Genomic DNA, 26,601 nt, shown 5'->3' on the forward strand with positions numbered 1-26,601 from the left:
TAAGAGGTGAGGGGACTATTTGCAAAACATCTCAGTCCTCACCTAATTCACTCCAGTGGAGTAGGTGTTGGATTCAGAGCACACAGTGGTATTTTGAGTTAGGCAGGGAGAGTGACAGAAGTCCAGAAACAAGCAGAAGGAAGAAAAACAAAAGTAATGCTGTGGAATACTGTAAAGAAATAGCAGCTACGATATGAGAATTAATAGGTCTTGATATCTGCCAGCATTTCCTTTGGGCTTGGGTCCTAAATGAACAAACTACTGGTTACTCTTCTAAAGGAAAAGACCTTAATAAGACATTTCTTCTCTCCTATCACCTGAGATACAAAAACAGTGCTTTGCAAGATAGAGTGATGTTTTCACAATGCCTGGAATGAAGACTCCTCTCTCAACAGCACAGCTTTGGGTGTCAGTGCTCAGCTCTGAATGCCCTGGTGTGACTGCAGATCCTCTCATCTCCCCTACCCTGTCAGTCCAAGGGAATCAGCCTTCAGCCTATTTGCATCTAAGCTAAGGACGACTTGAATTGACAGCAGAGCAGATGCAGCCAGTCAATGGCTTATTGCTGGGGTCGGTGTGTGCTAATTATATACCGGGTAATCACCCTAGAGAACATGTGAACAGCTTTCAAACTGCCGGGGTTATTTTTACTAACCCTCAGCTATAATTACTGCATGTTCAGTCACTGGCACTTCAGCTGCCCCTTTCTGTTGTATTTATAGACAAAAAGCACCGGTGAGGGTAATGGGCCAGGACAGGCACTCCAAGGAGAAGCTAATCCTGCGCTGGCCGTGCTCTCCTGGGAGAGCCATCGCGGCTCCTTTTCTATCCTGGGCAGGTGGGAACTGGGAACCAAAGGTCAGAGCTTTTGCCTCCCTGTTGAGTTTGGGACACTCTCACATGTCACTGGGCCTAAGGATTCCACAGGTAAGTAAAAGGTGCTGTAACAAAATTGCAAGGGAGATAAAAACCTTTTCAGTACCACTAATATCACTGAGATAAGATACAGGTTTCAAGGCCTGACTCTACCATACTTTTCCCAAAGGCATTTCCCTCAGTACTGCTTGATCAGCCAAGAATAGGCAAATAATTTAGGATCTTTGTAGGAATCTCACATTTATTTCAGAAACAGTTTAACTGCATCTTGCCTATGATAATATCCTTTCAGGAATGAAAATTACTGTTTATGATGTGTTCCCTGAATAATAATTTCTGGAATAATTTCTCAAAATGATCTTGTCATTGTTTAATTGAAATGATATTTGAAAATAGGAAAGCCACCACTACTGTGCAAACTGATACTCTGCCAGCACTGCCGATCACTTCTTACGTATGTAAAGGGTCACAGTTGCTGGCTCTAATCTCAGTTGAGCCCCATACTCTCATCAGATTGTTCAAAACCACCACTCTTCCAGGGGGAATATAAAATGTCCCTCCTTTCGTGTCACAACGGAGCACAGCTGTTTACCACTGCATCACAAACAGGGAGTTTCTTCGCACTCTGCATCTGGATCTGCATTTTAAATAAATGACAATGCATTTGCATTATTTTTATTTATTTGAACACTACGATTTAAGAGCCTAAATGCAAGTTTTTCCCTTTATTTCTGCAAGTAGCACTGCAATCATAACTTACAAAAATGTTTAAAATACAAAATGTACATGAAATTACAATACAAGGCTCTGTAAACATCTAGAACTTAATCTTTATTGTCCCACATTTTTAAATATAAAACTTCAATTTGAACGATTTCCGAACCTCAAGGAATGACATCCATTATGAGTATCAAAAATAGAGTTTCAAAGCTTCGTATCAGAACAAAACTATTACGTTCTTTTCATTCTTTGGTTTAAAAAGGGTGGCAGTTCCCCTGATAACAGATAAGTTTTACTACAGAAATTTGGATTGCTAGTTTATAGTAATTTCAAAACTCACCCTCCTCCCCCCTGGATTAATATGCTACCCCTTAATTTTTTTTTAACATTGACCTTTGACCCTCCTTATAGAAAAGCTACTTCATGATTAAGGCCTTCCTTCAGGATAATCTAAATTATTTAAAATTTTTGGAAAAGTACTCAGGGAGAATACAGGACTTAAGGGCAAGGAAGTGGATGCCAACAAAATATCAACAGTTGCCGGGTTCTGCTGTTGAATTAAATTTGCATAGTCGAATAGAGATCCTGTGCTTTTTATATCACTAAAATTATAGAAGATTAACAGTCTTTACCTACGTTATCACACAAGCTAAAATAAAATTAAGACCCTTGTATTGAAGCTTTTACAAGGCAAATACAAAACTGCTTTAGTATCCAAAGCTATTTTTTTAAATTTCATTTTTAAATAGGAAAGCGTCTCTATGTCTACAGGCATCAAGGTATTTAAAGGCATCAGAAAATTTAGTGCATAGCAACTCCGGATTGTTTGGGCTCCTGTATTTTAGGTACAGTGTGAATTCCAGCTACTTGGAGAACTTGTAAGGAGAGTCTGTACCAGCAGGATAAGGAGCATAAATCCCATATAGTATGAAAAGCTTTTAAGTCAGAATTCTCCTACAAACAATGGTTAATGCAAAAGACCCAACACAGGAATGAACACTGGAACATGCCTCGCCACCAGCACACACTCTGAAGACAGATTACACAGTTTACAGTGTTGTGTGGTTTGTTTTGTTATTAAGGTGTTAAAAACACAAGTAGATGTATTTCTGAGCATGTGAGTCCTTTGTAGGGTCTTTAACATGAGTAGAGGACAGAGTAAAGCACCACTGCTGAGGACAATTACAATATCACACTTTTCATATTCCAGCCCTGCCAATTTTTTTCTGCAAATTTCAAGATTTGCACCACTGAACAGTACATTCACAAAAAGGATGCTTAAGATTCCCAGCAGGTACATAGTGGCCTAGCACTAAGTTGTTTGAAATAATTATGAAACATTAAGATAGTAGCCTCAGGCTGCACTCTTAAAAAGAAGTTACATGATAAAATTATAATTTCACCTGCTCAACGTATGTCCTTTTTAAAAGTTCATGATTCAGCTATTACAGAGATGTGATTATAGCAACTGTAATGGTATTGCTTGGGTACTGACTTCAGGTGTAATGTTTTGCCTGCAAAAGGCTCAATGGAAAGTTTTCCCCGTGACTTTGCCAAAATGCAACATCAGTAGAACCTGTGTTTCCTCCTGTGGGCATTATAACAGCACTGCTTTCCCCTGTCAGACCACTCTTATCGAGAGAGGCACGTGCTCCCCATGTGTTCAACTGCTAAAATGTCCCCAGTTGTCCAAACTGGATCCAATGCAGATACACTTTTTAATTTTCTAATTCTTTGAGTTAATTCACTGAATTTTTGTTAGAGCATCATGGCTCACCCCACTGAGGAACTAAACTGAACATCTCGGATGTTCTGACATTCCGTGCCCTTCAGTCTCGCTTTGCTGTGACTGTTGTACCCTGTGTGTTCCATGGAGGAGAGCTCTGGAAACGAGTGCCTTTTGGGGCAGGGAAATGCGTGTGACACAGGCAGTTTCACATCCTCTCCAAGGTGTCCGATTGTAAAGGCCTGAGATTTTTAAATAACTCTGTAAACAGATTGTTTCCAATTTATCAGATCATGGGGGTAAGGGAGATGCATCCTCGGAGCACAGCACAGAGTTCACTGCTGCCGTGGGGAATCTGCTGGATTTCTTTGGTAGCTTCTGCTTCACACCTTTACAATTCAACATGGACACATTACACTACCTAACCACTCATTCACAGTAAATTACTTTTGAGCAAACTGACATTTATAAACAGCCTAAATTTAAGGAACTGTAATTGTCATCTCCTTAGGACTTCCAAGTGGCATGATCAGGCATACAGCATATAAAACGTACAGATGTGATCAAATGATTTATTGCATCAAAAACTTGAATGCCACTGAACTGGTGATTTCAAAACCATATTCTGCAGGGAACATTTAGATCCTCAGCAAATATAAAATTTTCTTCTGTATCTAACATGGCTTTGATGTTGCTGTTCTTTAATCTAAAATCCTACTGCTCAAATTTGATTAAAAATGTAACTTTCTAAGAAAAAAGCTATTTCAAGAAGGAGCCTGTGCTAATAAAGATCAGGAAGATTATCCACAAAGTTATAAAAGTTAAATTTTGGAATGTAATTTCTATCCCAACACTTTCATGATGGAATGGTCTTTTTGCAGCCTATCAAGTAACATTTTCAGTTTATAAACAAGTGCAGATCTACATTTGGCTTTGCTTCCTATGAATCTAAGAAAGAAAACACTACAGTATTCATATACACAATGGCTTCCATGGCATTGGCTTCAGATGACAGGTATGATTTGCCACTGGAAGATCTTACTAAAAAAAAATTAACAATAGAAGCTTTAAAGGCTTTCCAAAATGACCAAAAGGTGTTACAAATCATCAGTTACAAACTCTACTATCTCTAAGGGAAAGCAGCACACTGAAGATGTGTTTTCCACATTCAGTACTGTGAATATTATAAGAGCAAACTAACCTCTCCACACATCTGAAGCACTTACAATATAAAAGTATTCTATTTAAATGCAAAAAGCAGAGCTTGTTTGTAACTTTAAAACAGTTAAAATATCTGGTGTAGATTCTGTGTGTCCATTTTAAGAAGTCTCTTTACAGCATCTGAGGAACTATAATTAAAATGCTCTGTCTCTACATCAAAAATGTAACCCACTGAAAGGGCTTTGCAAGGATTCACTGTTCCAGTTCATAAAGGCCACAGAGTTGGAAGCACAGTAAGTCTAAAGAGGAAGAGGATGAAGAAATATTCAGAGAAACTGTGAAGTTTTCATGGATGCTTAGTTGTTAGCTTATCCATTACTGGATTCCATCAGATATTCTTGTCTCCAGAGATCCAGGACACGCACGTGCAGGCTGGCTGGCCACTGCTGTTCCATGTGACACTGAGATCTGTGACATATCTCTTCCTATGATCTCATTCACTATAAAAAAAAAGAAGAAATATTAAGAAGTGACTGTTTTTATGCTTTCCAAAAGGCAGAAGTCATCAGTATATCCCTTTTAAAAAGAAATATCTCAGTGCTAAGCCTTGATGCTGTTAAGTAACAGAAGATGAAGGAGGAGCCTGGTTTCAGGAACAGAACTCCTTCTGTCAAGAGTGGTCAAGAGTGTTACAGGCACAACAGATAACTCTAGCAGCTCCTGACTCTTTCAAGCTACTTACAGAACTTCCTCAGAACGTGGATTTGGGTTAACAGAATATTCTTTTTAAATACTATATACCTGTTTGATGGGCCAGTTTTCTGAATCCTTGCATTTCTGAAGCTGCAGTAACTAAATCTTTCATTATCAGTCAATTTTCCTATAATAATTAAAATGGACTAATACCCAGTTTGTGTGTCTGTGTGTGCATATACGTCAAATTCAGCAAAGTTTAATCAAGTAGTACTATTCAAAAGTAAGGGACGTCTCTGTGAATGTGACAAACTAGCACCTAAGTTATCAACAAATGAAAATTTTGGAGTTTTACTCTGAAGCTTAGATAACTGCTGCAGGACACTTGAGTTTGGAAGATGACAAAAATAATTATTTTAATGGATAAATGTAAAAGCTGTGATATATCACATTAAATAGTAATGACAAATTTTAGACAAATATTAGATTATAAGCAAAATCTGAATTATTATTTAATTGGTAAAGGCAGTCAATCCTGTTGTTTTCCAGGACTGAGTGGCAATAGGCTACAGTATCTCTTACTCAGAAAGACTTTGAATATGATAAGCTATTGAGGCTTTTCCTTTATTACTGGCATGAGTTTGTTTCTATAAGCAGGCATTTAATGGGACTCTTTTGTTAAGTAAGGATCATTCTTAATAAAAAAACATGTTTTGCTCTGCTAGTAAGCTGCTTCTATTGAAAATCTTAACGGATTTGGAACCCGGGCTTTTGCTATTTTGTTCTCCTTTGGGTAACTTTACAGAACAGTGTTGATGTACTCCACCACCCTTCTTGGTGCTTCCTTAATCTTCCATAGCAGGATTTAGCTTCCTACTGACCATTCCTGGCTGGTAGAAGCATAACAAAATCAATGTACATGTAGTGTGAATTGTTCTTGCTGCTTATACTGTTCCCCAGCCTCAGCATTGCCTTCAGCGGCAGGAGGAGTATAAGTGGGTCTAAAAGAAAATGCAGTAATATTGTGAATGCACTCAAATCTGTGTAACTTACATGAAATCCAACTCTGAAAACAGGTTTTGTCATATTCTTTTAATTTACTCGAGAGAGCTTTAAAACCACCTCATGTCACAGAACCCCTATGTAACCACGGAGGGGGCATTTGTTATCTAAGAGTCAATCACTGGCAATGGTTTTCTCCCGCATGAATGCAAGGACAGCTTGTTAAATACACACGTTATTGCAGCCCCAAAGTTCAAACAGTTCAGACCAGCTATGTAAAAGCCAATTCCCTCAAGCATTACAAGATTTGCAATTTATTTGTTTTCAAAAAAATCTTTCCTTCAATGAACTTAACCGGCACTATGACACTGATAATTGTGTGACTGCAGGTAGGGCACTTTTCCAAGTATTTTTATTAGGCCAACACAATGCCATAAGTAAACATCTGCTAAAACCCAAGACTTTTTGCTTTTTAAACAAAATCTAGATGTTCATTTAGAAGAGCTATGAGCCATCAGCTTCTGTCATTAGCTTGCTCTAACTGCAGGACTTATAACAGCTCTTGTCCACTGAATGCTACTGAGCAGTTGGTCTGTGCAAACTGAGTATTGCAACTGTTCAGTACTGCTAAAATTTGGAACATTAAAAAGAACTTTTTGAAGTTCAGTATTTTGAAATTATTAGACAGTTACTTCCCGTAAGTCTTGATGGATGATATGTATCTGTACTGGCATCATCAGCACCACCTGGTCTATACTGCTGCAATGTTTTGTAGTTCCCACAGGCAAAGGTGATCAATTGAACAGCACGCAGCCATGTGGCATTACATTTTCCTTAAAACACATTACACTGAATACAATAGCTGGTCACATGGGGTTTTATTTGCCAAACTTCTGCATAAGTCACTATGTAATAATGAGTATTAAAGTTCCAGGTTAGTTTGTGTTGTTTTGTTCTAAATAATCATTGATTTGCTTGTAATAAGCTGTTTGGTAGCGCAGTGCTTTTTCTGGCAATGCTTTTAGCATGTGGGGAATACAGATTTATCTGGCTTACATGGATTTACATTAGAAGTATCTACCATTTCTTAGGAAAATGCAGGATCTTGTCTTCATCTCAGCAGAGAATTCTAGTGGAGAACTCTTACTTGCCCCAGTGGCTTTGTTAGATTTGCTAATTTATAAACCCAATGAGTATTCAAAAGTGCCTTTTTAAAAAAAATTAGTGTCTAACTCAGTGTTCTGTCAGAGCACCATGAAGGCCTCAAGAAAAGGCCAGAATACTTTTACTGCTGTTTCTGGCCAAGGTGTTTTCTCCTAGACCACCGTCCCAACTAACACATCTTCCTATTTTGTACTTTCCAGGAGTGTCCAGTTCAGCTGTCTGGAACTCTGTGAGCCACAAATGGATGGGGGTAGCCTGCAGACCCCAGAAGACTGTACATTGACTAGATGAGATACAGGTGATGGCATAAAGTAGTTTAAAATGCAAATCATGCAGTCAGTAAGAAGAGATAAAATCCTGCACAGAAATGTACAAGGCTGAAGGTGAAATCATACAGCATTTTCCTTTTTGTATTAATTTGTGATGGAGAAAATTGTATTGAAGACTAAAACAGAAATCCAAAGGTTAGTATTTGAATGCATGACATGTCACCTTCCACCAAGGATCAATTACAGACCATTTAGTGGTCTGTGATTAAAACTGAAAACTTAGTTCATGAGTATAAACACACATTTTCTATAACATTGTCTAGCAAAATTCAAGCTCTTCAGGTAGGAAAGGAAGTTAATTTCAACCATTCTGAGAAAGGGCAGAGCTCAGCCTATACTGCTGTAGTAACACCAATATTAGCAGAACAGAGAAGTGGGTCTGACTTTTGGATCTGCTGTTAAGTTGTAAAATAAGAGCAACCACTTGTTCAGTTTTACTGGGTTCTTCCCACTGTTTTCACTTCCCACTGTGCTCTGTTTGCCTGGTTTCAGTCCCTGCTCACTGCACAAATGGAGGCAGCCGAAGCACTGGGGTCTCCCCTGCCCTTGTCTTTCAGGCCCAGGACTTTGCCTCTGGGCTGCTGAAGGTTTGCACTGGGACAGCTGGCAAAGCCAGTGTTCCAGTGTTTGTGCAGGACAGCCAGACTGTTCATGGAGAGCTCTTAAAACTCTGCAATTTGCAATCCAGAGTTTTAAGATAAACTAAAATTAGGTTGAACATTTGTGCAGTCAGTGACACACAAGAGCTGTGGGTGCTGATCTTATCAGCTGTTCCAGTACTGACCAACCCCTCAGGAGAAATTCCCACCTACAGAAAGTGATCCATATTTGCTGATTTGAACAGAACAAACTCTTGTGTTATGAAGCATGACATCATAATGAAAAATTATGCTTTTATTAATAAATGGCTGAATGTTTTGTTTTGGATAAATTTAAAAAAAAAATAATAACAAGCTCATTCCTAGCATTTATTTACCCTTTCAAGACTACTTTTAACACTACTGAGCAAATTCTCATAGAATCGTCCATTGTAAATTCAAGACAGCTTTATATGATAATAGTTCAGAGAGACTGTCATTGCATGTATTATAGCACAGGTTTTATTCTTTCCCTTACTCTAACTTCTACTTTTTCTTTAACTACCTGATTTTCTTTAATCACAAGGTCTTCCTGTAGAGGTTTCTAGACAGTTTTTGGTTTTCACCCCTCTGAGTAGCTGAGCAGCAGCAGTTTCACATTCTCCTAGGCTCTAAATCAGATTTAAGCAAGAGGTTATACATTACAGTTGAGAACTGTTTCTTACTCTTTCAGAGCTGTTGTCTGGCATGTCATCTACTTGAGGACAATTGTCACTGTCACTATCTGTTCTGAAAACTTTTCACTGACACCTTATCTTGGACAGATCCTGCAACATGTCTCTTTTTTCAAAGGACATTGGGCATGAGAATCTCTAGTTCCTCAACTGTGAGCATCAATACAAAAAACTTTCTAAGATCATTTATCTTATTTTAACTGAATAACTGATTTGTCATCTGTGGGGCACGTTTCACATTTAATCTAATAGTTTTCATGTTCTTTTCTATTTTCTGCATTTGGAAGCAACTTGTAGTCTCTCTCACTGCATAGTAATTGTACACTTAATAAGAACCTCATAAAGAGTTTGCAGACTGTTTGCAACTATTTGACCCTTTGACCACCTATTATTTCTCAGTGAGTTTGACTGTGTTCCTATAGTTCACCTTTTCAAGTTTGTCACAGCCTGTAAAGCTGAAACTGCAACAAAACAAAGATTTATTTTTTTCCAGGCAGTTTCTGTATGGTCCTTTGGACCAAATAAAGAGATATTTCCCCTTGTGGATTCTCCTCATGACTTAGTACTCCACACAGCAGTCATCACACTTACCCATTCAATAAAGGATGACTCAAGTATTCCATTAGTTATTTCCTGCCTTTGCAGATGCTCTGATCTCGTGCAGCACACTAGTTACAGTTGCTCTCGTCTTCAGCAGTATAATTTAGAAGTTATACTCTTCCTAGTTTAACCCTGAAAGTTGTCTCTGCAAGAATTCTGTACTAGCAATGGACACAGAGAGCTTCTCTCATTTGACACTGCATTCTTCAAGGTGCAAAACCATTTGTTGTAAACAATCTCTTGCATTTGTACCACACTATCTTGTGCCAAATACATAAAATACCCATTATTTTAGTTTTAAAAAAATGCCATTTCTCAACTGTATTTCTCACATGCCAACATTTGTGTGTAAGCATGTTTCTCTCCAGGTCTGGGTCTCTGTCTGTGTGCCTTTTTTAAAAGAGATCTGTCAGTGTACATTTCATAAGCCCAAGTTTGGGGTTTGCCAACCTGTGTGTTATTCTTTAGTTGATGAGACTGGTATTTGGGGGTTATTTTATTACTTAACTGAATTTTCATTTTTCAAGAACTTCTGCTCTTCAATAATTATTCTGAACCTATCAGAGTCTGAGTTGCACAGGATATAGTCTAGAACACTGAAATAATCAAAGCTATAACTTGCAATTTACTAATAGTTTTGCTGTTTCAATATCTAGGAATGTCAACTTAGTGTACAGAGTCCTTTCCCTAGCTTTGCCATTCTAAATAGGAGCTACTTACCTTACTAATAACGTTTTGATATGTAAGGAAAGCAGAGTTAAATTTCTTGAAAGATGATAAAAGACCAGTGTGATTTATTTCAGTTTCATAGGCAAACTTAAGATCAGTCTACACACTAATTGTGTGAAAGTTTTATTAAGAGCTTGATTACTTTACTGTTACTAATCCCAAATCTACTGTTCACTTACAGGTATTACCCTATAAAAATCACTGGGGAATGTAAAATGTTATCTGTGTTTTAATATATGTGTATATGCATATATATTGGAAAAAAGGGACAGTGTAGTTCTTTGGCATTTTAGCCATGTTTGTAATAAAGTGAAAAACACTTAAATATAAACACAAATGACACCCATATACCATGCATCAACTTCTAACATTAGTATTTAGAAGAGTCGTGGTGCATAATTATCTTGTTTATATGTGAAATAAAGAAGCTGAAATAATAAATCCAGATGTTCTTTCCCAATTACAGTGCACATTCAACTTGAAATCTAGTTATGAATCTGTATTCCTAATACTTAGGTAGTTGGTGCACACCACTGTATTCCATCTATTTAAATTGATATCTTTTTAATAAAGAGAAACATTCCAAATTTCTCAGGTAACTTATCTGGCCACTCTTTAACCTTGCCCATATTTGGCTTAAAATTTCCATATCCTCTTTGTTTTCCTAGATCCTACAGCACTCAGGAAGTTCTGTGGCAGCTCTATATACTTTGAGTGGAGGATTTTACTGAGTGACTGTACGCCTGGTTCAGAACTGCTGAATTTCCAACTATTTCAGAATACACAGGTGTCCAATTACAGTAATACTTCAGTATTACACAGCGCTTTTCACTTGTAGCTCATAAGACTATGAAAAGACTTTCCCCTTTCCTTTGTGCTCCAATTTCAAACATTGAAGCATTTCAGTAAGCAGACTCACCCTCTAGATTTTCCACATAGGAGTTGGACATGAATGCTGAATGTTGAGTCCATTTCTCTGTTGAACCTGATGGCTGGTATTCCAGGTCAGAGATAAAACTGTCTGTATCAGAGAAGAAGACAGACATAACTACTGACTGGACTAAACCAAGAAGTTACAGTTCACTCAACGAGGAAGTGATTTTCATTTTTCTTTTAATAGCACTAACTTAAATACCCAGCTTCATTCACAACTAACTACTGCGTAAGCCGACATAAATAACTATTTATAAATTATCAGAGTGCTTATAAAAAACAGTATCACTTATCTTGTATACTTAGTTACTTTTCAGTTAGCAGCCATAAAGGTAATGGTTAATATTTTTGGATGTCTGCCTAGTTGTATCATCATGATTTTTATACTGCTTGAGTTTGGTTTAGTATTTGTGTTAGTTTAAAACATTCCTCCTGCAGTTTTCTCAATCTGCTTTACTTACTGTGGTCAAATTAAAAAGTGCTTGTGCCCCTTGACAGCAACTCCACTGAACAAGGTAGGCAGAAGAGTACTAGTAAATAAAACACCTTTATTGTTATTTTCCCTATCCCTTAACCAAAGGAAACTGTCCCTGTACACAGCTATTGGTTTCCTCTTTACTTGTCACACTGTCTGTACACTTTGTCCAAGGTACTGCTCTGCAGTCAGACCACACACAGATCCAAGTGCCAGAATACCAAGTATTATCTTGGCACAGGTGGCTCTCTGAGACCAAGGCCATGTGAGAAATCCCAGAGGAAGTGGAGAGCTGTGTTTCACTGAACTGCTTTTCCTGGAAGAAAAATCAATGTCAAATAGTGTGTTCATTACTTTAACCAACAAGTGTGTGTTTATTCAGTTGTGATTGGTGGCTATGCAGAGCTTACAACAGTGTACGGGGTTGGATATAGTTTTTTTTTTTTTCCTGTGCAAGACAGAGTTGCAAGTTTAGTAAATTAGGCTTTAACACAATTAACAAAATTACTCTGAACCTTGGCCAATTTGTGCCTTCTGGATAGATGCACACACTTGTTTTGCCAGCATGGTTTTTAAGCCCTGCTTAGGGGTCACTCCCAGGAGAATGAGTCTACTCTTACTTCCTTCTGAAATTCAAGCAGCTCAAATGACTTGTTTGGGTGACTTCTTATGCTTAATTGTTCAAAGTGTAAAGTTATATGTATTTAAATGGGAAGTGGAAAGCTTTATCTGGGTTTCAATGAAAATGTCCACTGCCACTGTGAAGGAAAGGAGTAGATTAAGGATAAATTCTTGTCAAATAATAGGAGATTAGGAAAAGAGCATTTTCCTCCACCAATTATGGTAGAAACATCAAGAAAGTGATATTTAAATAAAGATCAAATGAAACCAGGGAGATGGGCAGGAAACTACCTCAAGAGGAAACAAATTAACATTTGCCAGCAACCCTCTTTAAAGGCACAGCTTTCAAAGGAGCAGACGACAAACACTGTCAAAAAAACCTCTGGAGAGAACAGTGCAGTTCATTAGCTCCTAAAGCAACAGGCTGTGCACCATAAAGACAGCACAGCCTATACAGTGAGGGTTATCTGTCACTCTAGCACGGAAACATGATTCTGAGCAGTTTTTCTAATTAATTTCATACTTAGAGGAATTCTGAGGTTCTCGTGTGCCCTAACAAAGCTGCCAAGTATTGAATGTTTGCTTTTATCTACCCCTGACAAATTGTCATGCATAGCACACGTAACATGTCTCCAGCCAGCACCCTCTAGAACGAAGCACATGCGCTTGCCTTGGGCACACACTACCTGTTGTTCGGGAAACGTGGTAAATAAAGCATCAGCCTTTTTAAGTGTGTTATGTAGCATAAGAGGTTTGTTCAACACACATGTAAGTTAGATAGAACTTGAACTACCAGGTAAACATATATTAAAAATACCTTTCTACCTCATAATTTCATAAACATTTGAGAAAGTTTTTTACATCTTAAAGCACTACCAAAATGTGTTCTGTACTGAAAGAATATAAAACCAAAATTAAAACTGTTAAATTGAAACAAAAATCAAGAAAGCTGACACCCTTTAGATCTGTTTAACTGATGAAAAATTCATATTTTTATGAATGACTTCTTTGTCTTGACTCATCTCTTAAGTAAAGAAAGGTTAAGAAAAGTTTTAAACCTTCAATTATCTCCACCAGATTTGGGTCAAAGTAGGAAGTCAACTTAAAATTAGAGCTCTGTTATGGATACAGGCAGACCAAAAGGCTACTGGAGTTATATCATTTGATTTTCAGGATCTCTTCCTACAGGAGTCAACTAACTTCCTTTTTGATAGCACTATCCAATTAGAAGTTTAGCTTGTGTATCCTTTATTGTTGCTGAACTGAAGTAGGATGTGTGGGCAATGGGACTTAAACCTAGAAGATGTACTAGTTTTAGAAAAATGGCTTTCCAAAAATATTTTGGGATACCTGATTGTAGTGTAGCTACAGGAAGTAAGAGTTTCTTAACATGCCCCACAAAAAGAAGTTGATACAATTGTCTTTGTGTGTTTAGGGGAGGGCTGAGTGAATCGCTCTATTGACAGAGGCAACAATGATCAGTAAACCTCAAAGAACGCTATGGACAGACTGCAGCACACATTTCCTCACACACAGGCCTTTGTTGTCAACTCCAGAAAGAACTCTATCAGCTGCATTTATGTGAAGAATCCCTGTAACTACATCACATTGCTCAGTGCAGTATATTTAGCCTGGTTTTGACTCCACATGACCAGCAACTAATAAGAGTGTCAACTTTCCCTAACAACAAAAAAGAAAAAGCTGCCAGGCTATAATTAACCCTCAGTCCTCTGTGCTGTGGAGCAGCCACAGCTGATTCTGCTCGTTTGACACCAAATCAGTCATATGCCAGGCCACGTCTGCTATGCCAAACCACCAAGGGACACGGTGGGCTGCCTTGCACATCATCCTTCCAAGTCATAGGCCAGGCTTGCTTTTAGTAATTTCAGGTTTGATGCCAACTTTACTAAGAAGTACTACTTTTTTATTAACTGACAAAATAAGGCTGCATGAAATGCTGGAGGAGTACAGTTTTCCTGTGCACATTATCTTTATAGCTGCATAGAGAAGCTGCAGGTGCCTGCAGAGTCACAGCACAAGCTCTGCAGTTATGTGGTACAGTAACAAATATCTCGTTCATGTCTTGGTCATGTTGTCACACTCTGCATTTCTGTATCCTGGTAAACCCAACTCCCTTAAGTCATGTTTACCCCCTTCTCTCACACAAGGAGAGAGATGAGTCTGACCCAGGATTAAGCATGAGCCTTGGTGCTAGAGGACATGTGCTGTGCAGTGGAAAGCGGTGCTGAAGTGTCTCAGTGTATTTTTGCAGTGTCACAAGGCGTGCTGAGCTCCTTCCAGCTCTGCTGCTATTGCCAGCACCTACACCACGATGCAGACATGCCACTTGTTCTCATGGAAGAAGTCTCTAACCTCTTCTAATCCTTAAATGGAAATATTTCTGCAGTGGTACAACTAGTTGAGCTTACTTTGCATTAATTACAAGATGTCCTGTGGCTCTCCGAGGGAGAGCTGGTCAGACACCGGAGGATTTAACTGACATTTTTACAAATCAGAAGTCTGTAACTGGTCTTCTCAATAGATGCCTTGCTGTCACAAATTTTATGGACACAATGAATCCACTAGAAGATATGGTCATAGTCTCCTTTAACTGCTGACAACCCCTGATGGATAACACTCTTCACCTTTCCTCACCGCTCCAACCTTTTGCTTTTAAACTACTGCTCAGTCTGGATCTTAACCCATGCTGGGCATGCTGCAGGGTGCAACATTTTGTTCCATGCTTAGGAGAGAGTAAAACCACCTTCGATTTGAGATGTACATCTCAAGTCTGAGCTGCACCAGCAAGACAACAGGTTTTTGAGCTGCTCTCCTCCATTCTAAGCTAGACTCTTTCATTCAGTATTTTCTGAATGCTCCATTTGGCAGGACACTGCCTTAATTAAGAATGACCTGTTATTGCATAAGTTTTAAATATAGGCAGAAATACAAAGTACAGTCATTCTACAATATTTTCTTATTAATTACTACTTTGATTCTCCAGAAATTAAGCTGAAGCTGCAGTAAAAAGCAACCTGTAATGATGTACACATTTTCTAGCCAAGATAGAATAATCTGAGCTTCTCAGCAAGAGACTTTATCGGCTAGAGAGTCATCACAGAACTATTAAAATGAATGAATGCTAATGGCTTAGAATTCTACACGGAATGTGGCTGACAAAGCAGAGTTATTGCTTTATACACACAAAATGGTCAGGGGATTTCTAGTTATGATTTATAGTAAATCCACATACTGGATTTTCTAATCTCCAGATTTATGTAATGGAGATGCAATGAGTTACAAAATGTAAGAGGATTAGCAAAAGGTCATCTTGATTTGCTGAATACAGCCTATGGTAATACCTTCAAAATGGTTAAATACAGCTGTACATGCTAGAAATCTCATCACTGTAGAAGCAATGAAATCCAAGGTAAACTCCCTCCTAAACTGCAAACCACAAGAGATTAAATTTTAGATCAACAGTATTAGAATAGATTTAAATCTAAAACTTGACAGTGGGATAGCTAAACCATCACACTAGGAGCACTTTTTAAATCAGACTGAGGGGAAATTAATAAGGCCTCATCATATAACTACACTGAGTCTGACTTTGAGTAGCTTTTTTTTCAAGTGGGGAAGAAATGGGACCTTTATTAGAGGAATATGCAGCAGAGCACATTATGGATGATGGGTATGGGAAAGGATAGAAATGACCAGCTGCCTGTTTCCTGTCACTGCAGCTGCCTTGTTTACACCTATTTGCAGCCCTAAACATTCCACTGTCTATCCAGGGCAATGTTAACCCGGGGTGTTGGGCAGAGGGCTACTTGCTGAAAGACATTAACGGAAAAAATGTCCAGCAACACACCAGGGGAGAGAAAAAGTAGAGGGGACAAATAAAGTGTAAGAAGCTGCTTCCACATAGTTCTGGTCTGAAAGTTCACCAGCTTGTGCAGCCTGACTACTGCAAAGACCTAAGTGGAAAAGAGGAGTTTTCCAGAACACATTTGAAGTAGTAACATACAGTAAATATTACTTTGAAATTGTGTTGTTTCAAATGTTTTCTGTAATATAATTTTATTTTCATATCTAGGTATCCTCATGCATGTTGATCCCTTGTTTCTTCATCTGAATTAAAAAGTGTTTCCTGCAGGAAGCAAAGACAGGAAGAGAAGAAAAAAAACAGAATAGCAAATTCTGCTTGAGATTAGAGAAGTCTAAAGACATCAACAGGATCCTGTTGAACAACAAGATAGAGTCACACAAACTTCAGTATAGGAAAAAAAAGGAAAAAAGTGTCCTTTATGCAGACACATAGGTGTAGGATCTGCTTTCAAATTATGTAATCCGTGTTCGCTCATACTCTGAACAGAGCCCAGCTTGCTCTGACTCATAAAGGGCAAAGGAACACAACAAAATTTAAAAAGATGCTCCATTGGTCACTGGCAAACATAGACTTTTCAGGGAAGCTGTAAATGGTGACTCCAGATGTGTTACACCTTCCAGGACATGCCGGATTAAGACTAATCCAGGTGCTCTTGGCTTGAGCACCGATGGATGAAGCAGCTTTGTAGTTCTGGATTAGTGGATATGGAGGGGTTTTTGTTGTGTTTTGAAGAAAACACCTAACTGCTGGCTGAAGAGGCAGCAAGATTCACTTTTAGAAGTCTTGCTCAAAGGAATTTATGTAACTACTACCCAGACTGCCACTTCTGGAGGTGGGGTGGTGGTGTTTTGGTGGGGATTTTTGTTTTGTGTCTTTTTGGTTTTGTCTTTTTTATTATTTTTTTTTTTCAGTTTTGTGGTGGTTTTTTTCTAGTGTTTTTTGTTTTTAAAGAATTTTAAATCATATCCTGTCAAGCTACGCAGGAATTCCAGGACTGAAATTTTGTAAAATATTTCTTGAAATATTTTCTTGGCCAAGAAAACATCTACTATTTTAATTTTGAAATAGTGCATGTTACTTAAAAGAAAGAAGGTAATTTATGCCCTCAGAGGTTTTTTTGAAGTTTTTGTTTACTTTAAGACTACTGACTTATATATTTAAGTCAGTAATCCAGACATGATTTAAAGAATTTTCAATTGGCTTTGTCTCAGTGTTTTGAGAGCTTTATTTGCCTTAATTGGTAACCCTTAAAAACCTATTTTCCAACTAAATATAGTTTTCATGTTTGATGTATTAGTTGGGAGAACATACTGTATCCATATTCATTTATGTATGTAATTATGTTTGGATGTTTTTCTTTAATTGTTATAACATTATTGCAGAAAAACCTATTTGCCATTTGTGCCTGGTTCTATTTGTACAGAAACTAAAATTCAAATAGACACGAAAGAAAAATATTTAAATTAATTTTAAAACCAGAATAATACATTAGATATGTTATTAAAAAACTGTTCTTGTCTAAACATGTTGTTGGTTTTTTTTCACTTTAAGCTGATTAAGCAGAGGAAGCATTCACTCATGTTGAGAGAACTGAGCAGCTCTTTAAGACTTTTGGAACAGCAGGTTTCAGACCAGACATCTGATTTGTATTTGCTGATTGAAAATGAAAAAAAGCCCCAAGCCCAACCCCCAGGCATGGCAAGGGCATGGAAGGGAAAGGCAGGGAATCTCTGCTTGCAAACCTATCGCTGCTGCCAAGTGCTATTTAGCATTTAAATCCATGTTCAATTTTCCATATAGGAAGAGTCTTGTTTAATCACCAGTTTTCAGAAATCATTATTTAAAAAAGAAATTATTAAAGCTGTGGCCATTTGACTCACATGTACATTGATTATATTTTTCTAAACAATTAACAAGTGGCCATGCTTGAAGTGTGGCTATTACAGCTTTTCCTGTGCTTCAATGTCTTTGCCAGCACAGAAACAACTCAGTAATGTCAGTCTGTTAAGCCATGGAAATAGTTTCTAAAAGCAACTAATATTTGTGATGTAGGGTAAAAAAAAAGGCTTTCTTTTTACTGTGCATCCATTTTAATTTCTGAACAAGTATAAACAAACTGCCAAGATGCTCATAAATGCTAAACACTTCTGCTTACACTGTGAACAGTCTAACTACAGTATTTTGTTGTATTTTATTTATTTCTACATCTTTTGTTTGTGGGTGTGGAGGGAGGAAGGATGAGAAAAAAGTAGGTTCTAACCTGACATGTCCTGAAACACTAGATTTCTTTCTCACTCCTCTATACAGAAGTAGAAAATGCTACTTTTTTTGCTGCATATTGTTTTGCAAAGCCTTGCTCTCCTCTCCTCAGCAAGTCCTTGATAGAGTCAGTCTCTTTCTTCTTTTCTAAATAAAGTTAAGTTGATTGATAAACAGTGTTTCTAAAAAGAGAGCTTTGTTTAATTAAGGTGGCCCCTGAAATGAAAGCCCAAGTATATTGGTTTCTCTCATTTTCTTCCAACTGTGCCCTGTCTTTGAAGGCATTTCCTACTAAATTTTGTTACTACTGTCAGGAGGTAACAATAGCAAGGCTGCATTTATGCAAGGAGCTGGGACTGACATGCGTATTTAACAGATGGCCCGCACTTAAATCTTTATACTACTGCTGATGTAATTAAGTAATTACTAGGGATGGTTAACAAAACCCCAAGCTACAACAGTAAAGGCTATTGGAGAAAAGATACACTAGTGAGATTCCCTTCATCAATACCAAACACATTTTACATGTCATTTAAGGCCAGGCCCTCTGTTCTTCCAGTCTTATTAGCGTGACATGTTCTGTAAATCGCTTTGCATTAACACCTCCAATAGTCTGATGTTTGCAACTGGATATTTCTTCTTTTTTCACTTGGTTGGACAAGTTTTGTAAGTGACACTTTCCAAGTATTTAAAGTACAGACTTTCACAGCCTGCCTTTAGCACTGAAACGTCCTTGTTCTGTTCATGTTCAACAACTGAATTTCTCAAAAAGGTAGCCAGCGTGGAGAAAGCAAAACAGCCACAGTGAGCAGAGGTGCTGAATGATGGCAGTGTTATCTACAGAACGCCTGTGAGGAGACTAAGAGAGTGCCAAAATGCATGTGAGAGATTTTCAAAACACTAGCCTGCCCTTCAAAACTGGGACAACTCTGAGAAACAAGAATCCAAACTACATCTATGCAACTTAGATATTTTGACTTTCACTGAAACATACCAATGAGACAACCCGAAAAGGCTTCAAATCAGTCCCTTGAATATAAGGTGTCAATGTGTAGGAGTTAATCCTCGAGCCTTGTTTTATGACAAAACCAAATTCTATGGGCAAATTAGACTAAAACACTTGAACTGTATAACTACAAATTTACAGCTGATATAATTAGTTTTAAATAAGTTGTTGCTTTGGACACAAATATATGGCTCCATTGTGATGATACAAATTTCCTTCCGTGAAGAGGAGTGCATTCTAAACCATACAACCCTCACACACACACTTTGCAGTTTCATGTAGATTATATCCCAGTATTAAGATATTATACCCACTTACCATCATCTAGTGTGATGTCTTGTAGTCCTATGGTTTGAAAATTCAGCTCTCGATCCTCAGGTTCGGGTTTAATGTTAATAGCTGCCCCATCGGGTGCAAACGGAGATGAGTCGCACACAGAGTGGTGCCCGAGGGGTGACACAGCGCTGAGAGCACCCAGGGCAGGGCTGGGGGCCTGGGGGGAGTGCTGGCCTGAGTGACTAGTGGGTGGGGGGGAGGAGGTGGGTCCCGAGCTCGGAGACTGGTAAGGCAGAGGCTGTAGCTGCGGGGAGGAAGGTCCAGACAGCGGCGAGTGGACCAATGGGTGGGAAGCTGTCGGGGACGGGGATGAAGCGGATGCTGGATTTGTAGAATGGTATGGGACTTGCTGCAGCTGGGGAGAAGACTGCCCAAGGGAGAGACCCATTGCAGAAGGGATGGAGCTCTGCCCAGTGCTTGGGCAGTGGTATCCCATTGATGGCAGGTGAGCAGATGACTCTCCTGAATGAGCTGGATGTGCCAGTGGGTGCCCTGCTGTACTTGATGTTGACACAGAACCTGGATTTGAAGAATGAAACTGCACTGGTGGTAGAGCTTGGCAGCCGAGATTTATCAAATGAGGTACAGCTGTGTCTTGAGGAAATGAAATAGCGTCAAATCCTTGGCTGGAGGCAGAGTTCATAGGAAGACCAGACTGTCCATTGTACACGTTATTAGACTGCATAGGCGGGTAAGAAGGCCTCACAGAAGGTGCTGATGTTACCTGAAAAGACTGAACCACAGCAGGAGGCAAAACATGACACTCTTCACTTGGACTAAGGTTTCTACCTTGCATGTGTGGCAGGTGGGACACTGCCGAGGTCACCATTGCTGTATACGGTGCTTGAACAGGACACACAAGGCTCCTGGGTGACGTAGACAGCAAATTGTCATGTGGGTGCCCTTGCTCTGGTGAAGGCAGCTGAGTTCGGATCGAATGCAGGCCCTGGACGTTGCTTGTGTGTGGAAGGGCCAGAGATGGAACAGCAGACAGATCCACCTCATCTCTGTGCTCTTGCTTCATTATAACTAGAAAAAGTAAAACAGTTTCACAATTCCGACCCATCTGTATCCTGGGATAAATACACACCAATTGCTGTTTAGAAACCACAATAGCATTGTTAGTGTCGTTGCTGCAATCTCCCTTCTTTTGCTCTGCTTTCATCATCTTTGACTTCATGCCTGCTATATTAACCCAGAGAAGCCAGAACAACTCTCCTAGCACGTATTCAAAGGTAGTTATCTTCCCTTCTAACACACCCTCCTAAGAAATGTATGTATTTAAAGACATTTGCAACCCAGTTAGAGAAAGTCCAGTACATATAAAGGATGCACTCATTGCCAGGGGGCTGCTGCTGGGCACCACTGAAAACAGGCAGATGTGAGTTCAGTATCAGGCACTGGCAAAACATGAAGGAAATTTTTAGCAGCCTTCAAGCTTTCCTTCGCCTCTGATCACTATGACAGCTGAACTTCAGCAATACAGAAACTAGTTTGAGTAGTGCACGTTGTTTCAATTACAGCAGCTCTTTCAGCACATGCCTCAACTTCAATGATGGCAACAACTGTTCTTATAATACAGAGTTACAAAATTACACACTTTCAGTTATAGGCTTGGGTTTTTTTAACTATTGATAGTCTCATGAAAAGATACTGATCTTAAGTACAAGTAGTAGAAAAATGTTAACACTTAACAGCTCAATTACTACTTTATAAAACACAGTTAACTAAATATTGCAGTTAATGAACTGTTACACATACATAGATAAAATGGATTTTAAAGTGTTTGTGTAATAACAGCTGCAGTTACGATTAAAATTGCTTCTTATTTAGGTAATGTGTCATTACTTCATTCCACCATTTAAATACTTTAAATACAGATTTCTCAAACAAAAACATAGTTTAAGATGTGTAACTATCTTAGGAGCTGATATTCTTAAAAATAGTTGAAAATTACCAGAAATCTGGTAACAATTAGGTGTACCAGACACCTAAAGTAATACTGCCTACATAACACATGAAGGTATGAAGGTAATTTTAGAGCACAACAAGTGAGCACAACTTATTTTAAATTGTGTAAACTAATGGAAGTTGGGTTTGTCAGCATATACATTGGCTTCAAGAAGTTTATATTAATATCCATATCCGACTTTAAAGACTCCTTCAGATATCTGGCTTCAAGTGCTCCAAGCAGTGCTTAAGAGTCCCCACCATCACTGGTTCCCTGGGAGTTCTGACTGCTCTAAATGGGTGCGCAGTTCTTAAAGGAAAAGAAAGTGGCAGGCAAAGAAGCAGGCATTGCATGTCTCATAGCAACCACTTCCACATCCAAATAGGAGGGATTAAGATGTTTTAACTACACTTACAGTTAACATGTTCCGTTTTCACTTCTGGCTAAGTTACAAACTATTTTCTCTCAGTAAGCTGCAATGTGTCCAGGGTGGGGGAAAAAATATTTTGATCTTCCTTGTATCTAAACCTGAGGGGTTTTTTTTGACATTTTAAAAGAGAAAAAACCCCCATAAACCTGTTCTTCTATGATCTCACTATTCTCCATGTCATCACCAGGGTTATTTAAAAAGCAGCTTCTGAGATTCATCATCATTCTCAAAGAAAAGTAGAATGCAAAAATTAATTCTCTAGAAAATGTAATGAAGAAATACCTGGCTGTAATCAAAGTACTGGAGCTTATTACTCTCTATTTCAGCTTTTTAATTAGACAACCTTTAGAAGCTCTTTTATAGCCAATTCAAAGCTAACTTATGTACCTATCAAAGGGACACAACTGTCTGAGTTTCTTTCAAATGCCTACTTTAAAAGTAAAATAAAATACAGCTTCTGTGTTTTTCATTTAATACCTGGTGTATAAGTAAAACGTTGAGACTGACTTTTTTTCCTCTTGCCATTGCAGAGATAAAACTGCACTTGAACTGCAGCTGTAATGGTTTTGTTATGGTATGGAGGAACTTCAAGTACGATGTTTGCCTACAGGAAAGTCGAAACAAAAAAGTTTTACGTATCAAATGCAAATGAAACTGCTATTAATTACAGAAAATCTAAAACACTTATTGCAAAATTAAAGCACCCTAATATTTTGAAATTGTCAAACTTCAAGTTAATGCACATTACATAATAAAACAGTACTATAAGCAAATTTTTATTTGGAGACTTTTTTCTTTTAAATGCAAGTGCTCTGAAGATAAATGCTTTAATTAAATAGACACATCATCTAAAGGATGCTTTGTTTATCTGCCAGAGCATAAAAAACCTCTAGCAGTCAAAGAATTGCACTTTGGATCATTAAGCTTTTAAGAAAAATTTTAATGCACTGGAAATAATTTGTCATCTTCGTAAAATTATCTTAAGTTTCCTTTTTTCAGTTTTCAAATTCCTTTTTCGTTGCTTTCACAAAAAGCATGCTATTTCCAGTTCCTTCAAAGCGTCATCTTAATGGCTGCTTTACAGTGTTAAGCCAATTTAGAAGTCTCCCATTGTCTGTCTGAATTAGCCAGTGATCTACTTACTTTACTAAATGAAGTCTAAATTTCAGAGCAACAATAAAAATGTGTATTTTCTCATTGAATAAAAATAAGCTTTCTAAAGTAAGAAAAGTTATTTCTCACCCCTTGACACTTTTCCCTAATTATTTTCCCTTCTACCTCCCACTGAGGTCGTCCATCTGTTGAGAAAAATTTAGAAATAAATCAAGTAAAAAGTATTTTCTAATGCACTTAAATAATTAATCTTAAAAATACTTAAATACTTATTATAAAACTGGATTTCTTTTCAGTCATAAAGAGGCCGTATAAGCAGCAGATATATATTGTAAAAAAAGTGTAAAGTATAGAGATGCTTTACGAGTCTCAATACTACAACCATTGTAAGCTGACTGTTGTGCAGGATTCTGCATTTTAACCCAGTAGATTCCATACAGTAGATTGAATTCCAAAGGAGGCAGTGGGTATTGTTAAGTGTACAGAGTGCTTTTTACCCTATTTTTCTAAAAACCTTTTTGAAAGGTAGTTAAATTGCTTCTAACACTTGTGGTTATTCAAACATGCTGATGACTTAGGGGCTAAGTCACCATGCAAGAGATAACATAAGCCACACCTTTGTGCCCCGACGCACAGGTTATATACATTTACCACAAACACCTTTCCCTGAACCCACAGACCCTGTAGTTCACTTGCTGGGCAAGTTGTCTGCATTGGGAGGGAATTAAATCACCTGGGGAACCTCTTTCTGCTCTGACCTGGCATTACCCATATCCTTAACTGAGCACTCGACTCTCTCTCACTGGGGTTTGTACAGGGTAGCAGGAAAGCAGCAGCAGCATTTCTATCAAAGCTGTTCAAGCACATCGATCAGTGCCCAAATGAAGTTTCAGATTACTATTCAGGACTTTTTTTTCTTTTTAAAACATCATTACTTCTTAAAATCAAACTCAGATAGTGGTTTTGGTTTCAAGAAAAAAAACAGCAAGACAGTATTTACCTTGTCCTTTTTCAAAAAATATAATTTTGGATTCTGCAAGAAAATTGGATCCTGTCACCACCATTTCATGACCTCCATTTACTGAGCAACTATTGATGCTGTACTTCTCAATCTGAGGAAGCTCTTGAGCAGACCGCTGAGCTTTAAAAAATATTAAGAAAAAAATTATTATGCATAGTTTTAATCATAATGACATTTATTTTGTGATTCTAACTTGAAGAATCAGGGGTGAAACTAAAATGACATTTATTTACATACACAATTCATATCTGTGTATGATTTATCTTTGTTTAAAAATTATGTTTAAATTGCATCATTACAGAAAAGAAACACCAAAAAGCCATGAATCTCAACAGTTTCTATTTTTACAGCAAATGAAATTCTTAGTTTAGGAATACTAGTTTAAAAATTATTTTAGTATTTTCTAGACAAAATGAATTCTAGGAGAAACTGAGATTGTTTGAGGTCATGTCTTGATTCTTTAGTGCTAGCATTTAACAAATGAACTCTCCAGAAGTTCATCTGTTCACTAGATGATACTTTATAAAGACAAGTAACGGTATAGACCCTTGTAAATGAAACAGTATTAGTTCTACCTGGAACGAACATTTTCTCTGAGATGAATCAGCTGCCCCTTCTCATACAAAGGAACTACTGAAGCTGCTATGTGACTGCACTATAAGGTATTTTTTACCCTAAATCTTCAGGCTACCACTTGGCAAGAACTGTCTTTATTTAAGATACCTCAACTTTTGATAATTGAGCTTTTACACACAATGCTTTTCACACTTGTTATATATAATTCTGGCAATAAATATTCTCAGAATGACAATACTACTGACACATGCAGAAAACATGAGTATAAATTATGTATAGCTAAAGCAATCTTACAGCATTCAACAGGGATGGAAGCAGTCTGCAGAGATAAGACTTTTCCACTAGGCTGTGGGATGTGAACACGGAACACAAGTCGCACTCTGGTGTTCTTCCTTCCAATATCTGTCTCTCCTTTACGGAGCTCTATGTCCGAATTGCGAAGCTTCAAAATACCAGCACAATCGATACTATGGGATGGAGAGGATGGACAGATGGAGCAGAAGAGAAATGGAAGAAAATGAATCAAACTATTGACAAAATATAGACTGTAAGCCTTTCTTTTGTTAAAGACTGAAGCATGTTTTATTTTTTTCCCCATGTTATGTTATTTTAAGTGTTATTTTAGATGTCTGAGATTAAACGAACTGTTAGTGTGAAAATGACAGCAAGTACTCTGTTGAAACATTTTGTCTTGTAAATGTCTAGCTGCTGCTTTTTTGAACCTTTAAAAGATTATTTGATATTGCACGTTGTCTAACCTTCCAAGTAAGTTATTTAATATAGTAAACATCATTTACAAAGAGCAAGAGACCTATATTTAGTTCTGCCTTAGGAAGGACTAGGGAATGACAAAATCCCAGCTCCCATTCCACACAGCGGTCAGTTATTCATATGAGACACAATTACCTCAGTCAATTAACACGTATGCACGAGAGCTTCCCTGCCTCTCTACTCCTTTACTTCTGACTACCTAAACACTGGTATGTTTTAAGAGATGTGTCTATCTTAATCATGATCCACATTTGTGGAAAATATATTTTCCTACATGACTTTTCTTTCACCTTTGTACAAATGAAGAAAAAAAAAAAAGACACATAGCAACCAAACAGCTGATTTATGGAGTGGTGTACCTGGCTGACATATTATTTTCGGGAAGAAGTGGAATTTCCAAAACTTTGGTGCTGGCAATGATTATCTCTTGACTGGCTGTCGCAACTGTTTTCCCAGTGATCCGGTGCACCTGGTAGAAGGCGTGAGGCCGCAGGTACCGATCGTCCGCTGTCCCGATGAACATTTGGAGGTTCACGGGCTTTTCACTGTAGCCGAGGAGCTGATGGAAAAACACATTAGTTGGCTTCTGCTGCATCTGTGTGTGCAATTCTTCAGCAATCAGAAAACTGAGTACAGGCATCTGTCCCCGAAGACAAGTACTGGCAACAATTACCAGAACAAATGGATATTAAAATACCATTGTTACTATTTTAAAATCTTTCAAAGAGAATTGCTCTATCTACAGAATTTCAGCATCAAAGCTATGTTATGTTATAGGTCTGTTTCTGATATGGTTTTTAATCAAAGTCTAATTATCAATTTTACTAAAGACCACCTAGATTCCAGAAATACTAAAATATTTTAGTTTTTCTACTATGAAATTGGAATAGCAACTTTTACTAAACATAAGA

At 37.9% G+C, this 26,601-nt stretch overlaps 1 protein-coding gene across 4 annotated transcripts in view; it reads right to left on the minus strand.

Moving 5' to 3' along the window:
- Positions 1 to 1,686: 1,686 nt before the first annotated feature.
- The window catches only part of NFATC3 (nuclear factor of activated T cells 3), a 63,900-nt gene continuing 38,985 nt past the window's right edge, over positions 1,687 to 26,601 (minus strand). The window contains exons 4-12 of one of the 4 annotated variants that reach the window (XM_027646702.1): positions 26,050 to 26,249; positions 25,214 to 25,386; positions 24,323 to 24,463; positions 23,452 to 23,507; positions 22,687 to 22,813; positions 19,811 to 20,857; positions 11,232 to 11,333; positions 9,065 to 9,133; positions 4,882 to 4,983 (exon numbers count right to left, since the gene is read on the minus strand). In XM_027646702.1, coding sequence (XP_027502503.1) covers positions 9,096 to 9,133; positions 11,232 to 11,333; positions 19,811 to 20,857; positions 22,687 to 22,813; positions 23,452 to 23,507; positions 24,323 to 24,463; positions 25,214 to 25,386; positions 26,050 to 26,249 — 1,884 coding nt within the window. In that variant the 3' untranslated portion in view covers positions 4,882 to 4,983; positions 9,065 to 9,095. Of the gene's footprint in view, positions 4,984 to 9,064; positions 9,134 to 11,231; positions 11,334 to 19,810; positions 20,858 to 22,686; positions 22,814 to 23,451; positions 23,508 to 24,322; positions 24,464 to 25,213; positions 25,387 to 26,049; positions 26,250 to 26,601 lie in introns of all 4 variants that reach the window. The other 3 variants (XM_027646701.1, XM_027646700.1, XM_027646703.1) reach the window with 3 other exon arrangements.

Source organism: Corapipo altera, unplaced genomic scaffold (genome assembly GCF_003945725.1).
Source record: "Corapipo altera isolate COAL_440 unplaced genomic scaffold, ASM394572v1 62, whole genome shotgun sequence".
NCBI classification, from domain to species: Eukaryota; Metazoa; Chordata; class Aves; order Passeriformes; family Pipridae; genus Corapipo; species Corapipo altera.